The sequence below is a fragment of the Pleurodeles waltl genome, chromosome 3_1 (assembly GCF_031143425.1).
Source record: "Pleurodeles waltl isolate 20211129_DDA chromosome 3_1, aPleWal1.hap1.20221129, whole genome shotgun sequence".
Lineage (NCBI taxonomy): Eukaryota > Metazoa > Chordata > Amphibia > Caudata > Salamandridae > Pleurodeles > Pleurodeles waltl.
This window is the reverse complement of record NC_090440.1, coordinates 31638933-31664008: the sequence shown is the minus strand read 5'-3', so window position 1 is coordinate 31664008 and position 25076 is coordinate 31638933. Positions and strand designations below refer to the sequence as shown.

Genomic DNA, 25076 nt, shown 5'->3' with positions numbered 1-25076 from the left:
TGCTTTCTCCGTCCTCCGTTTTCTGTTTCTTCCCACGCTGCCCTCCTGCTCCTGCCTCATCCCCCTCCCTCACTCGCCTCCCCCTCTCTTTCACCCCTATCTACCCCGTTCGCTATCTGCCTCCCTCACTCCTCCTATCTACCAATCTCCTATCTATCCCTCTATCGCACTATCTAACTCCCTCACTCACCACCTCCTCCTATCTACCTATTTTTCTATCTCTCCACCTATTTCTCCATCTATCTATTTCTCTATCTCTCCCCCCGCCACCCCTCTGTTATCTATCTTCCTATCCTCTCACTCTACCTCTCACCCTCACCCACCTCTACAACCCCCCCCCATCTTCTCAACCCTACTCCTATCTCTCTCCCTAATCTCCTAAACCCCGTAACACTAACACTCTCCCCCCTCCACCCTTAAACCCCCTCCCCGAACTCCTCTCACTCTACCTGCCCCCCCTCCCTCGCGCTTTCCCGCTGCGACCTCCTGCACGCCCCCGCCCCCCAGCTCCCATTCGCCCCCAGCTGACCCCTCCCCCCCTCCTACCTCTTATGGCGGCCGCTGCGCGACAGTGGTAGCGACCCTTGACCCAAGGGTAGGTCGCTCCCCCTGCCGCTCCTCCAGCTCCTCCAGGTTCCTGAGACCCACCTCTCAGTAAGTACCCCCCACCTCCCAGCCCCTCGCCCTTCCCCGCGCTACTCACCCTCTCTCCTGCTCCTGCTTCTTTTCTTCCTCTCTGTTCTTCCTCCTCGCTCCTCTTCTGTAATCTTCTTCTGTACTCTTCTTTTCCCCGTCTTCTCTCTTCTTCTGTGTGCTTCTCAGCCTCTCCTGTCGCCTCTCTTCTTAATCATCTTCTTCTGTGGTCTTCTGCCTTCTGTTCTTCGTCTTCTGTATCTTCTTCTGTGATCTTCTGTCTTCTGCTCCTTCGTCTTCTGTTCTTCTGCTTTCTCCGTCCTCCGTCTTCTGTTTCTTACCGCGCCTGCCCTCCTGCTCCTGCCTCATCCCCCTCCCTCACTCGCCTCCCCCTCTCTTTCACCCCTATCTACCCCGTTCGCTATCTGCCTCCCTCACTCCTCCTATCTACCAATCTCCTAACTATCCCTCTATCTCACTATCTAACTCCCTCACTCACCACCTCCTCCTACCTACCTATTTTTCTCTCTCCACCTATTTCTCCATCTATTTATTTCTCTATCTCTCCCCCCCCCCCGCCACCCCCTCTGTTACCTATCTTCCTATCCTCTCACTCGACCTCTCACCCTCACCCACCTCTACAACCCCCCCTCCCCTATCATCTCAACCCTATTCCTATCTCTCTCCCTAATCGCCTAAACCCCGTAACACTAACACTCTCCCCCTCCACCCTTAAACCCCCTCCCCGAACTCCTCTCACTCTACCTGTCCCCCCTCCCTCGCTCTTTCCCGCCGCGACCTCCTGCACGTCCCCGCCCCCCAGCTCCCATTCGCCCCCAGCTGACCCCTCCCCCCCTCCTACCTCTTATGGCGGCCTCTGCGTGACAGTGGTAGCGACCCTTAACCCAAGGGTAGGTCGCTCCCCCTGCAGCTGCAGCTCCTCCAGCTCCTCCAGGTTCCTGAGACCCACCTCGCAGTAAGTACCCCCCACCTCCCAGCCCCTCGCCCTGCCCCGCGCTACTCACCCTCTCTCCTGCTCCTGCTTCTTTTCTTCCTCTCTCTTCTTCCTCCTCGTTCCTCTTCTGTAATCTTCTTCTGTACTCTTCTTTTCCCCGTCTTCTCTCTTCTTCTGTGTGCTTCTCAGCCTCTCCTGTCGCCTCTCTTCTTCCTCATCTTCTTCTGTGGTCTTCTGCCTTCTGTTCTTCGTCTTCTGTATCTTCTTCTGTGATCTTCTGTCTTCTGCTCCTTCGTCTTCTGTTCTTCTGTTCTTCTGCTTTCTCCGTCCTCCGTCTTCTGTTTCTTCCCGCGCCTGCCCTCCTGCTCCTGCCTCATCCCCCTTCCTCACTCGCCTCCCCCTCTCTTTCATCCCTATCTACCCCGTTCGCTATCTGCCTCCCTCACTCCTCCTATCTTCCAATCTCCTATCTATCCCTCTATCTCACTATCTAACTCCCTCACTCACCACCTCCTCCTATCTACCTATTTTTCTATCTCTCCACCTATTTCTCCATCTATCTATTTTTCTATCTCTCCCCCCCTCCCCCGCCACCTCCTCTGTTACCTATCTTCCTATCCTCTCACTCTACCTCTCACCCACCTCTACAACCCCCCGCCCCTATCTTCTCAACCCTACTCCTATCTCTCTCCTTAATCTCCTAAACCCCCTAACACTAACACTCTCCCCCCTCCACCCTTAAACCCCCCTCCCCAGCTCCTCTCACTCTACCTGTCCCCCCCTCCCTCGCGCTTTCCCGCCACGACCTCTTGCACGCCCCGCCCCCCAGCTCCCATTCGCCCCCAGCTGACCCCTCCCCCCCCTACCCCTTATGGTGGCCGCTGCACGACAGTGGTAGCGACTCTTGACCCAAGGGTAGGTCGCTCCCCCTGCCGCTGCAGCTCCTCCAGCTCCTCCAGGTTCCTGATACCCACCTCGCAGTAAGTACCCCCCACCTCCCAGCCCCTTCGCCCTGCCCCGCGCTACTCACCCTCTCTCCTGCTCCTGCTTCTTTTCTTCCTCTCTGTTCTTCCTCCTCGCTCCTCTTCTGTAATCTTCTTCTGTACTCTTCTTTTCCCCGTCTTCTCTCTTTTCTGTGTGCTTCTCAGCCTCTCCTGTCGCCTCTCTTCTTCCTCATCTTCTTCTGTGGTCTTCTGCCTTCTGTTCTTCGACTTCTGTATCTTCTTCTGTGATCTTCTGTCTTCTGCTCCTTCGTCTTCTGTTTTTCTGCTTTCTCCGTCCTCCGTCTTCTGTTTCTTCCCGCGCCTGCCCTCCTGCTCCTGCCTCATCCCCCTTCCTCACTCGCCTCCCCCTCTCTTTCACCCCTATCTACCCCGTTCGCTATCTGCCTCCCTCACTCCTCCTATCTACCAATCTCCTATCTATCCCTCTATCTCACTATCTAACTCCCTCACTCACCACCTCCTCCTATCTACCTAATTTTCTATCTCTCCACCTATTTCTCCATCTATCTATTTCTCTATCTCTCCCCCCCTCCCCCACCACCCCCTCTGTTACCTATCTTCCTATCCTCTCACTCTACCTCTCACCCTCACCCACCTCTACAACCCCCCTTCCCCTATCTTCTCAACCCTACTCCTATCTCTCTCCCTAATCTCCTAAACCCCCTAACACTAACACTCTCCCCCCTCCACCCTTAAACCCCCATCCCCCAGCTCCTCTCACTCTACCTGTCCCCCCCCTCCCTCGCGCTTTCCCGATGGACCTCCTGCACGCCCCGTCCCCCAGCTCCCATTCGCCCCCAGCTGACCCCTCCCCCCCTCCTACCTCTTATGGCGGCCGCTGCGCGACAGTGGTAGCGACCCTTGACCCAAGGGTAGGTCGCTCCCCCTGCGGCTGCAGCTCCTCCAGGTTCCTGAGACCCACCTCGCAGTAAGTACCCCCTACCTCCCAGCCCCTCGCCCTGCCCCGCGCTACTCACCCTCTCTCCTGCTCCTGCTTCTTTTCTTCCTCTCTGTTCTTCCTCCTCGCTCCTCTTCTGTAATCTTCTTCTGTACTCTTCTTTTCCCCGTCTTCTCTCTTCTTCTGTGTGCTTCTCAGCCTCTCCTGTCGCCTCTCTTCTTCCTCATCTTCTGCTGTGGTCTTCTGCCTTCTGTTCTTCGTCTTCTGTATCTTCTTCTGTGATCTTCTGTCTTCTGCTCCTTCGTCTTCTGTTCTTCTGCTTTCTCCGTCCTCCGTCTTCTGTTTCTTCCCGCGCCTGCCCTCCTGCTCCTGCCTCATCCCCCTCCCTCACTCGCCTCCCCCTCTCTTTCACCCCTATCTACCCCATTCGCTATCTGCCTCCCTCACTCCCCCTATCTACCAATCTCCTATCTATCCCTCTATCTCACTATCTAACCCCCTCACTCACCACCTCCTCCTATCTACCTATTTTTCTATCCCTCCACCTATTTCTCCATCTATTTCTCTATCTCTCCCCCACTCCCCCGCCACCCCCTCTGTTACCTATCTTCCTATCCTCTCACTCTACCTCTCACCCTCACCCACCTCTACAACCCCACCTCCCCTATCTTCTCAACCCTACTCCTATCTCTCTCCCTAATCTCCTAAACCCCCTAACACTAACACTCTCCCCCCTCCACTCTTAAACCCCCCTCCCCCAGCTCCTCTCACTCTACCTGTCCCCCCTCCCTCGCGCTTTCCCGCCGCGACCTCCTGCACGCCCCCGCCCCCCAGCTCCCATTCGCCCCCAGCTGACCCCTCCCCCCCTCCTACCTCTTATGGCGGTCGCTGTGCGACTGCGCAGCAGGCGCGCCGCTGGCACGCCAGCGGTGTGCCAGAGGCAAGCCCGTCTGCGCCCGTCGGCGGCTGGCCCGCGCCCAGCGCCACGACCCCTGGTCCCCAGCTCTCCCAAGCCCCGCTGATCCGCTACGACCCCACCACCCTCCATGCCCTCAACCCAGGGCGCTCCAACACCTGCTTCCAAGCTCACCCCAAACGCACCCATGGACCCTTCGCCTGCAACTCCTGCAAACGCATCTTCCACCACGCAACTACCACGACCACCAGCCCACGCGCCATCAACCACCTCAAGTGCATCCTGGTCAACGCTCGTTCTGTCCACAAGCACGCCGTTGAACTCTGGGACCTCCTGTACTCCACAGCCCCGGACGTCGCCTTCATCACGGAGACCTGGATGAACGCCTCCTCGGCCCCTGACATCGCCACTGCCATCCCCGAAGGCTACAAGATCTCCAGAAAAGACCGCGCCAACCAAGGAGGAGGAGGTATCGCCATCGTCTTCAAAGGGTCCATCAGTGTCACCACCTCCACCGAAGACACCCCTCTCACCGCTGAACACCTGCATTTTTAGATTCGCACTGACCCCAGGACCCCCCTCAGAGGATCCCTCGTCTACCGTCCCCCCGGACCGCGCGCCCCTTTCAGCGACGCCATCGCTGACTTCATCTCCCCGCACGCCCTCGCCTCGCCGGACTACATCCTCCTAGGCGACCTCAACTTCCATCTGGAACAAAAGAACGACCCCAACACCACCGCCCTGCTCGACAACCTCGCCAACCTCGGCCTCAAGCAACTGGTGAACACCGCCACCCACATCTCCGGACACATGCTTGACCCTATCTTCTCCGCCAGCAAACACGTCTTCTTCAGCCACACCTCCGCTCTACACTGGACCGACCACAGCTGTGTCCATTTCACATTCCAACGCTAGACCCGCCACCTCCGCACTCAACCCATCCCTCGTCGACAGTGGAACAAAATCCCCGAAGAGCAACTCTTCTCCACACTCGCCGCCAACCAACCCACCCTCACCACCAATCCCAACGACGCAGCCCTCAGCCTCACGAACTGGATCTCCAACTGCGCAGACAACCTTGCTCCCCTCAAACGCATGCATCGACAGGCCAACACCAAAAAACCTCTCTGGTTCTCTGACACCCTCAAAGAATCGAAGAAAACTTGTCGCCCTCGAGAAGGCCTGGTGCAAGGACCACACCGCTGACAACATGACCGCCCTCAAGAACGCTACCTGCGAACACCACCACCTGATCCGCGCTGCCAAAAGGAACTTTTTTACCGACAGACTGGACAAAAACTGGCACAACAGCAAAGAACTTTTTAACATCGTCAAGGAGTTCTCCAACCCCAACGCCAAAGCCAACGCCCTCACGCCCTCACAAGATTTGTGCAACTCCCTCGCCACCTTCTTCCATCGCAAGATCAGCGACCTCCACGACAGCTTCGGACACCAGACCCTACAAAGCATCACCAAACCCACACCTCCGACCATCACCCTCAACGACTGGACCCACATCAACACTGAAGAAACCAAAACCACCATGAACTCTATCCACTCCGGCGCCCCATCGGACCCCTGCCCTCACTTCATCTTCAATAAAGCCGACGACATCATCGCCCCGCACCTCCAGGCTGTCATCAACTCTTCATTTTCTTCTGCTACCTTCCCCGAATGCTGGAAACACGCCGAAGTCAACGCCCTACTAAAGAAACCTACGGCTGACCCGAGCGACCTAAAAAACTTCCGCTCCATCTTGCTCCTCCCCTTCCCCGCCAAGGTAATAGAGATGACCGTCAACAAACAGCTGACCACCTTCCTGGAAGACAACAACCTGCTCGACCCGTCACAAACCGGATTCCGAACCAACCACAGCACTGAAACCGCCCTCATCTCAGTCACAGACGACATCAGAACCCTGATGGACAACGGTGAAACAGTCGCCCTCATCCTCCTTGGCCTCTCGGCAGCCTTCAACACCGTCTGTCACCGCACCCTAATCACCCGCCTCCGCTCCACCGGGATCCAAGGCCAGGCCCTGGACTGGATCGCCTCCTTCCTCTCAAACCGATCCCAAAGAGTTTACCTCCCACCGTTTCGCTCAGACCCCACCGAGATCATCTGCGGCGTACCTCAAGGCTCATCGCTCAGCCCGACACTCTTCAATGTCTACATGAGCCCCCTCGCCGACATCGTACGCAAGCACGACATCATCATCACCTCCTACGCCGACGACACCCAACTCATACTCTCCCTCACCAAGGACCCCGCCAGCGCCAAGACCAACCTACAAGAGGGCATGAAGGACGTCGCAGATTGGATGAGGCTCAGCCGCCTAAAACTGAACTCTGACAAAACGGAAGTCCTCATCCTCGGCAACACCCCGTCCGCTTGGGACGACTCCTGGTGGCCCACGGCCCTCGGCACCGCACCGACCCCCGCAGACCACGCCCGCAACCTCGGCTTCATCTTGGACCCTCTTCTCACCATGACCAAGCAAGTCAACGCCGTGTCCTCCGCCTGCTTCCTCACCCTCCGCATGCTCCGCAAGATCTTCCGCTGGATCCCCGCCGACACTACAAAAACCGTGACCCACACCCTCGTCACGAGCCGCCTGGACTACGGCAACACCCTCTATGCTGGGACCACCGCCAAGCTCCAAAAACGCCTGCAACGTATTCAAAACGCCTCGGCCGACCTCATACTCGACGTACCCCGCAACAGCCACATCTCCGCACACCTGAGACACCTGCATTGGCTCCCACTCAGCAAAAGGATCACCTTCCGACTTCTCACCCACGCACACAAAGCCCTCCACAACAAGGGACCGGAATACCTCAACCGTCGCCTCAGCTTCTACGCCCCCACCCGTCTCCTCCGTTCCTCTGGCCTCGCGCTCGCTGCCGTCCCTCGCATCCGCCGCTCCACGGCGGGTGGGAGGTCCTTCTCCTTCCTGGCAGCCAAGACCTGGAACTCCCTCCCCACCAGCCTCAGGACCACCCAGGACCACTCCGCATTCCGGGGACTCCTAAAAACCTGGCTTTTCGAGCAGCAGTAACCCCCTCTTTTCCCCTAGCGCCTTGAGACCCGCACGGGTGAGTAGCGCGCTTTATAAACGTTAATGATTTGATTTGTGATAGATTCTCATTACAGACCTCTATGCCTCTGTACATTATCCCTTGTGATAGTTTCTTAATACAGATCATCTATGCCTTTGTACATTCTTTCATGTGATAGATTATCATTACAGACCCTCTATGGCTCTGTACATTTCCTCTTGTTATAGATTCACATTAATGGACTGTTTATGGCTCTGTAGATTCCCTCTTGTTATGGATTCATATTAATGGCCTCTCTGCGGCTCTGTACATTCCCTCTTGTTATAAATTCACATGGCTCTGTACATTCTTTAATGTGATAGGTTCTCATTACAGACCCTCTATGGCTCTGTACATTCCCTCTTGTTATAAATTCACATTAATGGACTCTCTATGGCTCTGAGCATTCTTTCATGTGATAGATTCTCATTACAGACCCTCTATGGCTCTGCACATTGCTTCTTGTGATAGCTTCTCATTACAGACCTCTATGCCTCTGTACATTATCCCTTGTGATAGTTTCTTAATACAGACCCTCTGTGCCTCTGTACATTCTTTCATGTGATAGATTATCATTACAGACCTTCAATTGCTCTGTACATTCCCTCTTGTTAAAGAAACATATTAATGCACTCTTTATGGCTCTGTAGATTTCCCTCTTGTTATAGATTCATATTAATGGCCTCTCTACGGCTCTGTACTTTCCCTCTTGTTATAGATTCACATTAATGGACGCTCTATAGCTCTGTACATCCCCTCTTGTGACAGAGTCTTGTTCCTGGACACTTTATGGCTTCTTTTAGACAACATGTGCCATATAGAAAAAAACACATACATAAATACAAACATACATACATTCATGAAGGCATACACACCTGCCAAGACTCCTTATATTCCCACACGGTGGCACAGATTCCCATTACTGCACCTCTACGGCTCCTTACATTCCCTTATGCTGGCACAGACTCCCATTACTGCATCTCCATGGCCCCTTACATTCCCTCACGTTGGCACAGGCTGCCCATATTCCACCTCCACAGTTCTTACATTCCCTCACTCTGGCACAGACTCACATTAGGGCACCTCCTTGGCTTTTTATATTCCCTAACACTGGCACAAACTCCCATTCCTGCTCCTCCAAGACTCCTTACGTTCCCTCATGCTGGCACAGACTCCCATTACTGCACCTCTACGGCTCCTTACATTCCCTAACACAGGCACAGACTCCCTTTAATGCACCTCCATGGCTCCTTATATTCTGTAACAGTGGCACAGACTCTCATTACTGATCCTTCAGGGCTATTTATAGTCCCTAACACTGGCAAAGACCCCATTCCTGCACCTCCATGGCTCCTTACATTCCCCAATACTGGCACAGGCTCCCATTCCCACACCTCCATTGCTCCTTACATTCCCTCTCACTGGCACAGGCTCTCATTATCGCACCTCCACAGCTCCTTATATTCCATCATACTGTCACAGACCTATTTCTTCACCTCCATGGCTCCTTACAGTCCCTCACGGTGGCACAGACTCAAATAACTGCACTTCCATGGCTTCTTAATTCCCTCATGTTAGAACTGACTCCCATTATTACACCTCCATGGCTCCTTACATACCCTCATGCTGGTGAAGACTCCCATTACTCCTCCTCCACGGTTGCTTACATCCCATCATGCTGGCAGACTCCACTTACTACATCTTCAGGGCTCTTTACATTTCAATACATTGTCATAGATTCGTATTACTGCACCTCTGGGACTCCTAACATTCCCTCAAGGTGGTACAGACTCCCATTACTGCACCCCCAAGGCTCCTTACATTCCCTCACAGTGGCACAGACTCCCATTATTGCACCTCCATGGCTCCTTACATTCCCTCATGGTGGCACAGATTCCCATTACTGCACCTCCATGGCTCTTTAGATTCCCTTCCAGTGGCAGAAACTCCCATAAATGCACCTCCATGTCTCCTTACATTCCCTCCCACTGGCACAGACTTCAGTTATTGCCCCTCTCTAGGGGGCTGGCCTGGCTTATAGTGGGTACCTAATTTTACTTACACCATGTGCCAGGTCCAGTTATCCCTTATTAGTAGATTAGTAGTCTTCTAGCACCTTAGGCTGATAGAGGTAACTATAGCAGAGCAGCTTAGGCTGAACTAGGAGACATGCAAAGCTCCTACTATACCACTTATATCATGTAGCACTATATCATAAGAATCACAATACTCAGAGTTACCAAAAATAAAGGTACTATATTTTAGTGACAATGGGCCAAAAATATCACAGATGATGTACTCCCTTAGGAGGTAAGTAAAATACACAAAATATACACACAAACCAAAATCAGGTTAGTAAACAGTTAGAAAAGTAGTGCGAACACTGTAGAATACAATAGGATGCAATGGGCCTAGGGGCAACACAAACCATGTACTCTGAAAGTGGAATGCGAACCACAAAGGGACCCCAGGACTAGTGTGGTGTGTAGAGGGTCGCTGAAAGTGTAAGAAAACACTAAGGGTGTCCAAGGTACCCCACCCCAAGATCCTGAAAAGTAGGAGTAAAGTTACCCTACTTCCCAAGAAACTCATTAAAGTCGTGATAGGGGATTCTGCAAAGACCACAACTGGCTGCAAAGCACTGAAGATGGATTCCTGGACCTGTAAAGAAAGGGGACCAAGTCCAAGAGTCACAAAAGTGTCCAGGGGTGCAGGAGCCCACTAAACCCCGGATGAAGGTGCAAAATGGCTGCCTCCGGGTGGAAGAAGCTGAAGATTCTGCAACAACGGAAGGTGCCAGGAACTTCTCCTTCGCACAGAAGATGTCCCACAGCGTGCTAGAGGATGCAGAGTGGTTTCCACACAGAAAGACAGCAAACAAGCCTTGCTAGCTGCAAAGGTCACGGTTGGAGAAAAAGGGTGCTGCCTGGGCCCAGGAAGGACCAGGAGGTCGCCACCTGGACAAGGGGACAGAGAGGGCGCTCAGCAATACAGAGAGCCCACGCAGAAGCAGGCAGCAGCCGCAGAAGTACTTGATCATGGGTTTAAGAAAACTGAGCTCGGCGGTCGTCTCAACACTGCAAAGGAGGGTCCCACGAAGCCGGAGTTCAACTCAGCGAGTTGAGCAATGCAGGACAGAGTGCTGAGGACCTGAGTTGTGCTGTGCACGAAGGAATCCTTGCAAGAGTGCACAGAAGCCCTAGCAGCTGCAGTTCACACAGGACACAGGATTACTGTCTGGTGTGGGAAAGCAAGGACTTACCTCCACCAAATTTAAACAGAAGGACCACTGGACTGTTGGGGTCACTTGGATCCAGCTCCTTTGTTCCAGGGACCAAGCTCGTCATGATGAGAGGGGACCCAGAGGGCAGGTGAAGCAGAAGTTTTGGTGCCTGCGGTAGCAGGGGTAAGACTCCATCAACCCACGGGAGATTTCTTCTTGGCTTGCAGTGCAGGGTGAAGGCAGACAGCCCTCAGAGCATGCACCACCAGGAAACAGTCGAGAAAGCCATCAGGATTAGGCGCTACAATGTCACTGGTAGTCTTCTTGCTACTTTGTTGCAGTTGTGCAGGCGCCCTGGAGCAGTCAACGGTCGATCCTTGGCAGAAGTCGAAGAGGGAGATGCAGATGAACTCTGGTGAGCTCTTGCATTCGTTATCTGAAGAGAAGCCCACAGGAGAGACCCTAACTAGCCCTCAGAGGAGGGTTGGCCACCTAGAGAGGTAAGCACCTATCAGGAGGGGTCTCTGACGTCACCTGCTGTCACTGGCCAATCAGAGGCCTCCATTGTGCCCTCACACCTCTGCATTCAAGATGGCAAAGGTCTGGGACACACTGGAGGAGCTCTTTGCACCACCTCTAGGGTGGTGATGGACAAGGGAGTGGTCACTCCCCTTTCCTTTGTCCAGTTTCGCTCCAGAGCAGGTGCTGGAGGATCCCTGAACTGGTGTAGAATGGCTTATGCACGGAGGGCACCATCTGTGCTCTTCAAAGCATTTCCAGAGGCTGGGGAGGCTACTCCTCCCCAGCCCTTAACACCTATTTCCAAAAGGAGAGGGTGTAACACCCTCTCTCAGAGGAAATTCTTTGTTCTGCCTTCCTGGGACTGGGCTGCCCAGACCTCAGGAGGGCAGAAGCCTGTCTGTGGGTTGGCAGCAGCAGTAGCTGCAGTAAAACCCCCAGAGAGCTGGTTTGGCAGTACCCGTGGTCCATGCTGGAGCCCTGGGGATATATGGGATTGGCACCCCAATACCAAATTTGGCATGGGGGGACAATTTCATGATCCTAGACGTGTTACATGGCCATATTCTGAGTTACCATTGTGAAGCTACATATAGTTATCAAACTATATGTAGTGCACGCATGTAATGGTGTCCCCGCACTCACAAAGTCCGGGAAAATTGCCCTGAACTATGTGGGGACACCTGGCTAGTGCCAGGGTTCCCTCACACTTAGTAACTTTGCACCTAACCTTCACTAAGTGAGGGTTAGATATATAGGTGACTTACAAGTTACTTAAGTGCAGTGTGAAATGGTTCTGAAATAACGTGAACGTTATTTCACTCAGGCTGCAGTGGCAGTCCTGTGTAAGAATTGTCTGAGCTCCTTATGGGTGGCAAAAGACATGCTAAAGCCCATAGGGATCTCCTGTAACCCCAACACCCTGGGTACCTAGGTACCATATACTAGGGAATTATAAGGCTGTTCCAGTGTGCGAATTAGAATTGGTGAAAATCGTCACTAGCCTGCAGTGACAATTTTAAAAGCAGAGAGAGCATAAGCACTGAGGTTCTGATTAGCAGAGCCTCAGTGACACAGTTAGGCACCACACAGGGAACACACATTCAGGCCACACTTATGAGCACTGGGGTCCTGGCTAGCAGGGTCCCAGTGAGGCATATAAAACACACTGACAAATAGGGTTTTCACTATGAATACTGAGGTCCTGGCTAGCAGGATCCCAGTGAGACAGTAAAAACACTTTGACATATACTCACAAACAGACCAAAAGTGGGGGTAACAATGCTAGAAGGAGGCTACCTTCCTACACCCTCTATGGCTCCTTCTATTCCCTCACAGTAGCACAGACTCCCATTAATACAAATCCATGGCTCCTTACATTCCCTCACACTGGCACAGACTCCCATTACTTCACCTTTATGAATCCTTGCATTCCCTCATGCTGGCACAAGCTCCCATTACTGCTTCTCCGTGGCTCCTTACATTCCCTCACGGTGGCACAGACTCCCATTACTGCACATCCACAGCTCCTTAGATCTCCTCACACTGGCACAGACTACCGTTACTGCTCCTGCATGGCTCCCTACATTCCCTCACGGTGGCACAGCCTCCCATTACTGCAGCTCCACGGCTCCTTACATTACCTCACGCTGCCACAGACTCTCATTAGTGCACTTCCACTGCTCCTTACATTTCCTCACGCTGGCACAGACTCCCATTACTGCACCTCCACGGCTCCTTACATTCCCTCATGGTGGCACAGTCTCACATTACTGCAGCTCCACGGCTCCTTACATTCCCTCACGGTGGCACAGAGTCCCATTACTGCAGCTCCATGCACCTTACATTCCCTCACGCTGGCACAGACTCCCATTACTGCAACTCCATGGCTCCTTACATTCCTTCACGGTGGCACAGTCTTCCATTACTGCAGCTCCATGGCTCCTTACACTCCCTCACAGTGGCACAGTCTCTCATTACTGCACCTCCACGGCTCCTTACATTCCCTCACGGTGGCACAGACTTCCATTACTGCACCTCCATGGCTCCTTACATTCCCTCACGGTGGCACAGTCTCCCATTACTGCAGCTCCATGGCTCCTTACATTCCCTCACGGTGGCACAGTCTCCCATTACTGCAGCTCCACGGCTCCTTACATTCCCTCACGGTGGCACAGACTAGCATTACTGCACCTCCACGGCTCCTTACATTCACTCACGGTGGCACAGTCTCCCATTACTGCGGCTCTATGGCTCCTTACGTTACCTCACGGTGGCACAGTCTCCCATTACTGCAGCTCCATGGCTCCTTACGTTCCCTCACAGTGGCACAGTCTCCCATTACTGCAACTCCACGGCTCCTTACATTCCCTCACGGTGTCACAGTCTCCCATTACTGCACCTCCACGGCTCCTTCCATTCCCTCAGGGTGGCACAGTCTCCCATTACTGCAGCTCCATGGCTCCCTACATTCCCTCACTCTGGCACAGTCTCCTATTACTGCACCTCCACGGCTCCTTACATTCCCTCATGGTGGCACAGTCTCCCATTACTGCAGCTCCACGGCTCCTTACATTCACTCACAGTGGTACAGTCTCTCATTACTGCACCTCCGTGGCTCCTTACATTCCCTCACAGTGGCACAGTCTCCCATTACTGCAACTCCACGGCTCCTTACATTCCCTCACTCTGGCACAGTCTCCCATTACTGCAGCTCCATGGCTCCTTACATTCCCTCACGGTGGCACAGACTCCCATTACTGCAGCTCCATGGCTCCTTACATTCCCTCACAGTGGAACAGACTCCCATTACTTCACCTCCATGACTCCTTACATTTCCTCATGCTGGCACAAGCTCCCATTACTGCTTCTCCATGGTTCCTTACATTCCCTCACCCTGGGACAGACTCCCATTACTGCACCTCCATGGTTCCTTTTATTCACTCATGCTAGCAAAGAGTCCCATTTCTACACCTCCACATCTCCTTACATTCCCTCACGGTGGCACAGATTTCCATGACTGCACCTCCACGGCTCCTTAGATCTCCTAACACTGGCACAGACTGCTGTTACTGCTCCTGCATGTCTCCCTACATTCCCTCACACTGGCTCATTCTCCCATTACTGCAGCTCCATGGCTCCCTACATTCCCTCACACTGGCACAGTCTCCCGCTACTGCAGCTCCATGGCTCCCTACATTCCCTCACACTGGCACAGTCTCCCATAACTGCACCTCCATGGCTCCTTAAATTTCCTCATGCTGGCACAGACTCCCATTACTGCACCTCCAAGACTTCTTACATTCCCTCACGGTGGCACAGACTCCCATTACTGCACCTTCACAGCTCCTTACGTTCCCTCATGCTGGCACAGTCTCCCATTACTGCAGCTCCACGGCTCCTTACATTCCCTCACGGTGGCACAGTCTCCCATTACTGCACCTCCACGGCTCCGGACATTCCCTCACTCTGGCACAGTCTCCCATTACTGCACCTCAACGGCTCCTTGCATTCCCTCACACTGGCACAGTCTCCCATTACTGCAGCTCCACAGCTCCTTGCATTCCCTCACAATGGCACAGTCTCCCATTACTGCAGCTCCGCGGCTCCTTGCATTCCCTCACGATGGCACAGTCTCCCATTACTGCAGCTCCATGTCTCCTTACATTCCCTCACGGTGGCACAGTCTCCCATTACTGCGGCTCCATGGCTCCTTACATTCCCTCACGGTGGCACAGTCTCCCATTACTGCAGCTCCACGGCTCCTTACATTCCCTCATGGTGGCACAGTGTCCCATTACTGCAGCTCCACGTCTCCTTACATTCCTTCACTCTGGCACAGTCTCCCATTACTGCATCTCCATGGCTCCTTACATTCCCTCACGGTGGCACAAACTCCCATTACTGCAGCTCCATGGCTCCTTACATTCCTTCACCGTGGCACAGACTCCCATTACTGCACCTCCACGGCTCCTTAGATCTCCTCACACTGGCACAGACTGCCGTTACTGCTCCTGCATGGCTCCCTACATTCCCTTACACTGGCACAGTCTCCCATTGCTGCAGCTCCATGGCTCCCTACATTCCCTCAGACTGGCACAGTCTGCCATTAATGCAGCTCCATGGCTCCCTACATTCCCTCACACTGGCATAGTGATCCCATTACTGCAGCTCCATGGCTCCTTACATTCCCTCACAGTGGCACAGACTAGCATTACTGCAGCTCCATGGCTCCTTACATTCCCTCACAGTGGCACAGACTAGCATTACTGCAGCTCCATGACCCCTTACATTTCCTCACAGTGGCACAGACTAGCATCACTGCACCTCCACGGTTCCTAACAGTCCCTCACTCTGGCACAGTCTCCCATTACTGCACCTCCACGGCTCCTTACATTCCCTCACGGTGGCACAGTCTCCCATTACTGCAGCTTCATGGCTCCCTACATTCCCTCACACTGGCACAGTCTTCCATTACTGCAGCTCCATGGCTCCCTACATTCCCTCACACTGGCATAGTGATCCCATTACTGCAGCTCCATGGCTCCTTACATTCCCTCACAGTGGCACAGTCTTCCATTACTGCAGCTCCATGGCTCCTTACATTCCCTCACAGTGGCACAGACTAGCATTACTGCAGCTCCATGGCTCCTTACATTCCCTCACAGTGGCACATACTAGCATTACTGCAGCTCCATGGCCCCTTACATTTCCTCACAGTGGCACAGACTAGCATCACTGCACCTCCACAGCTCCTAACAGTCCCTCACTCTGGCACAGTCTCCCATTACTGCAGCTCCACGGCTCCTTACATTTCCTCACACTGGCACAGTCTCCCATTACTGCAGCTCCACGGCTCCTTACATTCCCTCACGGCGGCACAGACTGCACTGATTTTGTGCCACGCATTCTTTCCTGCTGCAACTCCCATATCTTCAATGGTCCCCCAGTGCTCTTTAACCTAGCAAGGTTATGTACTTGCTGTGGTTAGAACGGTTTTGGATGAGGCCCCCTCCCCCTCCAGCGCCTTGAGACCCTCATGGGTGGGTAGCTGTGCTTTACAAAAACTGATTGATTGATTCATAAGGTGAGGGAGATCTTGCAGCCGGGACACCAGGACCCCCGGGGTCTGAAATGCATTAGGTAAAAGGTGAGTCATATTCTAAGTAGGAATGTGAACAGAAGAAGGTGCATTAGGGTTTTATACTTTTGGATTCAAAACGTCTGTCAAATGGTTTAGAGACAAATGTGTTCATATAAATTTGAAGTATAACGAATTGTAAGTTTAGAAATGCTATTTTGATGACCTGAGGATTAAACCGTTGTGCAGGAGGGGGCTCTGCCCAGAGTCTGGACACCACTGTACCAGAGGGTCCCTGTGATCATCATTCCGTCTCAAACCACGTTCAGCCCTAGTCACAAACATATCGTTCACAGCTGCAAACACCTTACTTACGCCTTCCAGGAACCCACAAAAGGATTCTTGGCAGGAGTAAATCCCATGCAAGAGAAAGGAAATGGGCGTAGTGGAAGGGGATCAGATCACCAACAAATTTGCTGTGGTGTACGGAAAGGGCTTTCTTAAAAGGCGAAAACAGCTCATTGCAGGGAAATCGTTTTCCTGTGGAAAACAAGACAAAAAGGCCCTTATTTATACTCTTTTAGCGCGGCATTTGCGCCGCTTTTTATCGCAAAAGTGGCGCAAAATTGTATTTTGTAAGTTTGCGCCGCTTTTGCGTCAAAAAAGGACGCAAATGCAGTGCTAAAAAAGTATAAATAAGGGCTAAAGTGTGTATGTGCACAACGTGGTCCGTTCTCCATGTGCGTAATCTGCGCTGTGTACTTATTTCAACACTATTCAGTATCACACATAGCAATATGTAGGAACCAATGGGATGGTCTTCATGCCAAGGGGATGTGTTAATGACATTCCCAGGAGTGCACCGGAACACCTTTCCATGTGTCCCTCTGAAAATGTTAGGGAATTAAAAATAGTGTAAAAGTACGTTCAGGCACCTGTTTAAATCTCCACCCATAATATTATGATTTGTTTGTGATTCCGGCCAGTGTGATGTTCAGCCGGAACCAGAATAACATATAGCTGCCTGCCACTCAAAGCATGACGGCCCTGACGTGAGAGGGCCTACCGCCACTTTAGTGCTACCTCTGCTTAATTTTTTTAATGCTATGGTGGCACTAAGGTGGCCTTTTCCCTGCGCTATATTTACAAAGTAGCGCCATGGTTGCATGGCGCCACTTTCTAACCCTTTGCGTTACATAATGCCTGCGCCAAGCATAATGTATGCAAAGGGTGCGTTCCTCCGTTAGGGGGGGCCGAAAAAATGTCACAAAGAAATCTGAAATTGTTTACGTTATTTTTTTCAGCATTTTTAACACATTAAAAGGGATCACTCTATTGTTTACAATGGGCCCATATGTACCATTCAGTACATATGTGCCAACATTTTGGTGCTGTCCCTGAACAGTACATCAACAGCGTCAAAAATGTTGAGGCTATTGCCCCCTATCCTGTGACATTGTGCACCGTATATTAGATACGGCGTACACATTAAATCTGCAGCGATGTGTCCACTCATTCAATAAGCAGAAGATAACTTTCTCAAGACTCAAGTCGACCTTGGTTTGATCACTGCCCTCACCTACCTTCAGAACGGTCACTTTGTGATCAGTATTTTTGCGACCAGTGTGTTAATTTGTGAACTGACCTTCATATCAATAGGTTGGTTCGTAAATTACTAATTTATAGTAGGTAGCAATCTGTCCTAGCTCATGACTTTTAATGAGGTATGTCACAAACTGTGAGCCACTAGAAATTACAGCCATCACAGGGATGATGGAATGCTTGGATCAGTAGACCGCCATATCTGTGACTGCTTTTAAATAAAGAATTTTTCTTTAAGCGCAATCCGTTTTCTGTAAAGAAATATTGATTGCATATAAAAAGAGAAAAGTGTAAGTTTTCTTTTTAAGAGTAGCTAGTGGTCCTTGGGACCACTACCTGCTCGTAAAAAAAGTTTTTGTCAACATTTACATTTGTGAATTACTTACCACCTGCTTTGAAGAGGTGGGAAAAGATTAATGTATTGTGACCAGAATACGGTCGCAAAATTTTACTACATACTAAAGCGTAATGGTATTTGAAAGGGGCACCTTAAACATGCCCTTTAAATACTGGTTAGGACTTTGGTCACAAACCCAAATTGGAATTCGGATGCATGTTACCAAATCACAATCTGTAGTTTGTATATAGAAAAAAGCCTTTTTGCAGTTGCAAACTGCCTGTTTCTGTGAATTGAACGCAGGTACATCTGCCCTATGTTTTTACTCCAAATATGTCTTCTCTTTGATGTCCTATGTGGGTGTCCACCGGGGAATCACCTATATCGGTATAACATTGACTGCCTACAGGACACTGTTGGTAAAACCATGACCACCCAGCTAGGGCATGACACAGGCAGTGACCAGGCAGCGGCAACCATGCCAGAGCAGTCTACTGTTTCTTGTCCCACCGCAATCCATTGCTCTCTTTGTAAACAATACCAACCACTCCAGGTGTAATCAATAGTGTATACAGTACCATTGTATTATATTGTAATGCCTCTGCACCTACAAGTGATCCCGTTCTGCATTGTACAGGTCCCAGCAAAGTGTGCATGAACACAGGCCATTCCATGTGGAAGGTGCTAGACTTTGCATGCCTAAAATTCTCTCATGAATATTGCCACAATGTTACTGTTCTGTTTGTATGTGCTCCAGGTGCTGGTCATACATTGGAAAGGCAGGAGGCGCCCAACAGGTATCTCTGTCAGCGGGCTGTTTGACGAAAGGGCCCATCCAGCATGAGCTGAACCATGCCCTCGGCTTCTTCCACGAGCAAAGCCGCAGTGATCGCGACAAGTATGTGACCATCATGACTGAAAACATTGCTCCAGGTCAGTGAACCTCCATCAGTTATTTTTAGTAGATTCCCTATATTAGATACTGGTCCTATCGAATGACAACACTGTCCTAGAAAGAGGAGCAGAAACTGTCCCCCGAAGCATGGAGGTTCAAGGTAGAAAAACTGACAACCGTCCATTGAGCACTGAGGTCCAAGGAAGAAGTGCTGAAACTGTCCATTGAAGTATTGCATTCAAAGGAAGAATTGCAGCACTGAGGTCTTATATTGTCCACTGAAGCACTGAGGGGAATATTTATACTTTTTGGTGCACAACTGCACAAAACGTTTGGCACCGGCTTGCACCATTCGTGAGCACCAGCGGGCACCATATTTATGGAATAGTGCAAGACGGTGCAAAGGGTGGGCTAGTGTAAAAATAATGACGTTAGCCGGGTGGGGGTGGCGGTATGGGAGATGAGGATTTTGCACCAAAAAATGACATTAGGCACGGTTAGATTAAAAAAAATATTAATGACTCTAACCAACCTAGCATCATTGTCTGATGCAAAACCATCAATACCAAATGACTCCTGTCTTGAAAAAGACAGGAGTCACGCCCACAAACCCAATGGCCAGAACAGGGGACCAGTGTTTCCTGGGCATGGCCATTGCACCCAGTGCCATGCAGAGGAACCCATTTCAGGGCTCCCAATGGCACTTTAAAAGATAAAATAAAATACTTACCTATACTTACCTGGGATGGGGTCCCCCATCCTCTGCTGTCCCTCTGGTGTGGGTGGGGGTGTCCCTGGTGCCTGGGGTGGGCACTTGTGAGCTTATTCCATGGTGTGCAACCATGGAAATAGGCCCACAGGTCCCCTAACGGCTGCCCTGACCCAGGCATTAAATAATGGTACAAAGCAATCTTTGCACCATTATTTGACCCCTCCTCCCTCCCTGTGCGTTATTTTAGCACGGGGGATTAATATGGCGGTAAGGCCATAGAGTCATTTTTTGCACGGGTACACCTACAGTGACGCAAGGTAGGTTTCCCCGTCCAAAAAATGACTTTACCTCTATAACTTTGGAGCTAGGTGGGTCTAGCGCCAAAGTATAAATATGGGGTTAGTTTTGCACCGAATTTGTGTTAAAAAAATTACACAAGTTTAGCGCAAAACAAGTATAAATATGCCTCTGAGTTCCAAGGAAGAAGTGCTAAAACTTTCATCTGAAGCAGGGAGGTCCAAGGACGAAGTGCTGAGACTGTACATCGAAGCACTGAGTTCTAAGGGAAGAAGTGCTGAAATGTTCCATTGAAGCACAGAGGACTGATACTGTGCATGGAGGCACTGAGGTCAAGGAAGAAGTGCTAAAGCTGTCCACTAAAGTACTGTGTTCCAAGGAAGTCGGGCCCATTAAAGCACTGGAGTCGAGTGACAAGTCAAGTACCTTCCCATTTAAAAGCAAGGTGGTATTCTGTGAAGTGCTGGTACTGACTGTCCCTTCCAACACACTGAAGTCTCTATGCAAGGGCTGGTACTCTCCCTTTGAATGCATTGGACTCCTGTGGAGAAGCATTGATGCTACCTGCTTAGGAACACGGATATCCCGGTGAGAAGCTCCGCTACTGTCCAAATAAAAGTACTAGAGTCCCAGTGAGTGTGCAAGTGTATTTCTATTTTAAAAACTTGTAACCCTGGCTAGTTGTGCAAGTACTGACCACTAAATAAACTGGTCAGCCAGTGAGAAGAACCGGCACCATCCAACTAAGAACAAACAGGTACCAGTGAGAAGGACACAGTCCCAGTGAAAGCACCAGCACCACATGAGATGTCCCACTCTCATATGATTGAGAAAGGATCTCCAGGAATCAGCAACTGCACCATTCATCCTCAAGTGGGTCTTATGAGAGCAACATTCCTTGTGCTTAACTATCTTTCTAAATGAGGAAGCAGGTCATTCCAGCGTTGGAAAGCAGCTATTGTTGTCCCTGTCAATACAACCTCCAGATAAGGGACCAAGTAAAGCTACCCATCTGTGGCTCATATAGTTGTTTGTTTTGTGAGTGACTCCCTTTGGTCATAGTGATTTTCTGACATACTCTTTATTGTGTGTTTGTTTTTACAGAATATCTGCCTAACTTTAACAAAGAGAACTCCAATAACCTTGATCTGCAATATGACTACTCTTCCATCATGCACTATTCAATGTAAGTCTAAGGTGTTTAACTGGCCGGTTTTTTAGTTGTTTTTCTCTTGATGTGTGGGGCCAGGTGATAGGATAACACTTTGGTCTGTGTTTATTATTGACTTAAAAGTGGAAGCACCATGGAAGGCAAGGGAAAGGGGTTATGATGGCTCCATCAATGATTATGACCATCAGACACCCTACAGCCAACGATTGGAGAAGGGAGGCATGGTGATCAGTGGGTTGGTGGTTACTGTCATCTCAGAGATGGAATCACCATGAATGGGGAGTGCAAGGGAGTATGTTGGCTCCATCACTGATCATGGTGAGCACAGCATGAGCAGCCCATGATTGGAGAAGGGAGGTAGGCGGAAGGCACCAGAAGGAAGAGAGAAGATAAAACTCATAGGGTAACATGACAATGGAGGTTAATGAGGGGAATCGTCCACTTTAAAAACAGATTAAAACAAAGAAACGGCTGAAGGCGCGGTCAGAGTTCATACTTAGAACAGAGGTGGGAGATCATGGTTAGAGACGAAAAGGACATAGGCGGCTCTTCCTCCAAGGTGGAGAAGTGTCACCCAGCTGCTTTTAAGCAGAAGGGGAAGGAAAAATAAAATGATAACAATGAAGCGTTATTATAATTTTTATTTTTCCTGGGAGCTGGTTTAGTTGAGGTCTGGGCTGGAAGGGGCCAGAGGAGGACTGGAGGGAGGAGTGGAGTGCACAATAAGTGTGCATGTATGCTGGACCGGCTATGTTGAGTCTGCCAAACAGACATGCACACTTTGCATTTCTCCACCCGGCTGTATTGAACAGCGGGGTGGATAAAGTGCACAGGTTCCCACACCAACCACGATGCTGCTGTCATGCTGGTGGCAGCGACGTCGTGATTAGCTGGAAGCATGTGTGCTGCCGGGAAAAGGGCGGAGGAGACGCAACCACGTCTCTGGAACAAAGGTAAGAGTTTTTTTTTCTTTATTTATTTATATTTTGTTGATCAGAGGGAGTTAGAGGATCAGCTGGTGAGTACAGTGTTAGGACGACATGACCAAAAAAAGGTAAAAATACAGTGGGCTGAGAAGTGCTGTAGATTGGGCTTTGACCAGAGATGGACTCTTGAATGAATTAGTGTGATCCAATCATGGAAATTTCTTAGGTGGAGAAGGTTGGAAGAAAGGATGCCCGGGCTGCATCTGACAGTCTTTAAAATGAGATGTACAAACGTCAAGAAAATTGGCAAGGTGGTGCCTGAATTATGCATGTTAGCTGGAACATATGTGGGACCTCAATAAGAAAGAAAGATTGTGGAGGGATACATCATTGATGAACGGCTTCAGCATGCAGGAGCAAGGTTCTAAAATTGAAGGAAGAGTCAGTTTCAATACATTGGGACATGGATGGTACAGAGGTGATTAAGTAATGCTCAGGGCACGGTAGATGCATGGTAGCTTGTCCATAAAGAATAACTCAGAGTTTAGGGCCTGATGTAAGGTATGGGAGTAAGTACTCTATTCTTCAGGGTGGCACAGAACATTACATCTGCAACCCTGATGGACAGAAACCCCCCATATATTTAGAGATCAACCCTGCCTCTGTGATCTCTGTTCCTCAGAGACACAGCCGTCATGGAGGTACATGAAAGAGCAAAATGGTTGGTGGAGGCTGCCGTCAATTTGATGGCAATGTGTTTGCTTTTGAGAAACAAACTCACAAAGTGGGGGATTTTTTTGTAGACAAATTATGAATAACTCCCCACATCAAGGGAGTCATTGTTTGTATTTTATTTGTCCTTTTTCGGTTTATCACAGACAGAAAAGAAGGACCCTAAATAGGGAGAGTGGTGTGATGCCCTTATTGGGAAGGCCAGCATTCCACCGGTTGTCAGAGTCAGCTTTCAGATGTTGAAAGCAGAGGAGGACGAGTGGAAGCAGAGCCCGAGGGGAGATTGCAAATGGGATGTGCTGCAGTATTTTGAACGACTTGTAAATTGGACAGTAATATCTCATTGGCTGAAGATAATAATGCATTGCAATAGCTAATAATGAGTGCCTCCACCAAGGTTTTTCTAGCCGAAAGTATGAGAAAAGCAAGTGCTTTTCTCAGCAGGTGCATCATATGGAAGCAGGTGCCCATAGTAGATAGAACCTGCTCTTTCATTGTTAATGCTTGATCCAGTCTGACACCAAGATGCTTGACCACCTGTGTGGGAATAGGGGCACTACCCAACTCTGAAGGCCACTAGTCAGGGAACCCGAGCTGGTGGGCTTTACCAAAAAGCATGATCTCTGTCTTTTCTGTATTCAGCTGTAGGCAGTTACTTGACATCAAGGGCCTCATTTGCAAGGCTGTTGCACCACCGTTGTAAAAAAAATTTTGAAACAGCAGTGGCGCTATGTAGTGCTTTACACTGCTCTAGATTTACAAACTGATCTATTGGGCCCAATGTGTCATTTTGTAAACCCTTGTGTCACATTAATGTATTCAGTGTAGACGTTCCCACAAGAAACGCCATGCAGAACTGATGCAGTGAAATTTACAACATTTCACTGCATCATTCTGCGACTTCACTGCGTTAAACATTTAATGCCTGTTCAGAGTAGGCATTAAACTGATGCAGCGGTTTTCTCAATGGGAGCCTTCCTGGCACTGCTGGAGTAGCATCTTTATTTTACGCTAGACTAGCAATGCGTCAGTATAGTGCCACAGATGTGTCAGAACTTCTGACGCATATGTAAAAACGTGCGCCATGGAGCGCTGTATAGTAAAACAGTGCATCCCTGGCGTCATTAGGGAAACATTGGGCAGTGCAAAAAGTCTGACGCATAGGGGCAGATGTGTCAGTTTCTTGTAAATGTGGCCCCCAATCTGATATTGCTTTAGTCTAATTTGAGAAACGTTATTTAACCTTGCTCGACTATTTGTCAAAGGAAATGACCAGCTGAGTGTCATCAGCGTACAACAGAATTTCAAATCCAAAGGATTTGACGATCTTGGCAAGGGGAATTACATATGTGTTAAATAGGGTAGGGCAAACATGAGCCCTGAGGGACCACCTTATCAATCAACATGGTACGAGATTTAACCGCTACGGTGCCTTGGACAAGGTGATATGGAAGCCCTTCCCCTTCCACCCCGCCACCCCCCCTGTGAAAGCATTTCTCTTTCGATCACGTGGGGGAGGCCCAGAGAGGCTTCAAAGGGAAGGAAAGGAATTTCCTTCCCTTTGAAGTCTCTCTGAGCGTTTCAAAAGCCGGATTGCAAAGCAATCCGGCTTTTGAAACGCCCACTGGACACCAGGGATTTTGTTATTGGCATAAGGGAGCGACCCCTTGGGCAAGGGTCGCTCCCAGGGGGGGCAGAAACCTCTAGGCACCAGGGATAAATTTTATTGTTTTTGTTTTGTTTTGTTTTTTTGGAGGTGGGGAGCGACCCCTTAGGCAAGGGTCGCTCCCCTAGGGGGCAAATTATATTTAGGCCATTTCTACCCCCCTTGGGGGCAGATTGGCCTATTTTTATGAGGCCAATCTGCCCCCAAGGGGGACAGAAACCACTTGACACCAGGGAGTTTTTTTTTTACGTGAATTTCACGCAAAGGGAGCGATCCCTTAGGCAAGGGTCCCTCCCCTGGGGGGCAAATTTATTTTAGACCATTTCTGCCCTCCTGGGGGCAGATCAGCCTATTTTAATTAGGGCGATCTGCCCCCAAAGGGGGCAGAAACCACTAGGCACCAGGGATTTAT

At 50.6% G+C, this 25076-nt stretch overlaps 1 protein-coding gene across 1 annotated transcript in view; it reads left to right on the top strand.

The window, feature by feature from the left end:
* LOC138283725 (embryonic protein UVS.2-like) overlaps window positions 1–25076 on the top strand; it is a 103236-nt gene that overhangs the window by 55050 nt on the left and 23110 nt on the right. The window contains exons 6-7 of the mRNA XM_069221770.1: window positions 19023–19198; window positions 21274–21355. Coding sequence (XP_069077871.1) covers window positions 19023–19198; window positions 21274–21355 — 258 coding nt within the window. The remainder of the gene's footprint in view (window positions 1–19022; window positions 19199–21273; window positions 21356–25076) is intronic.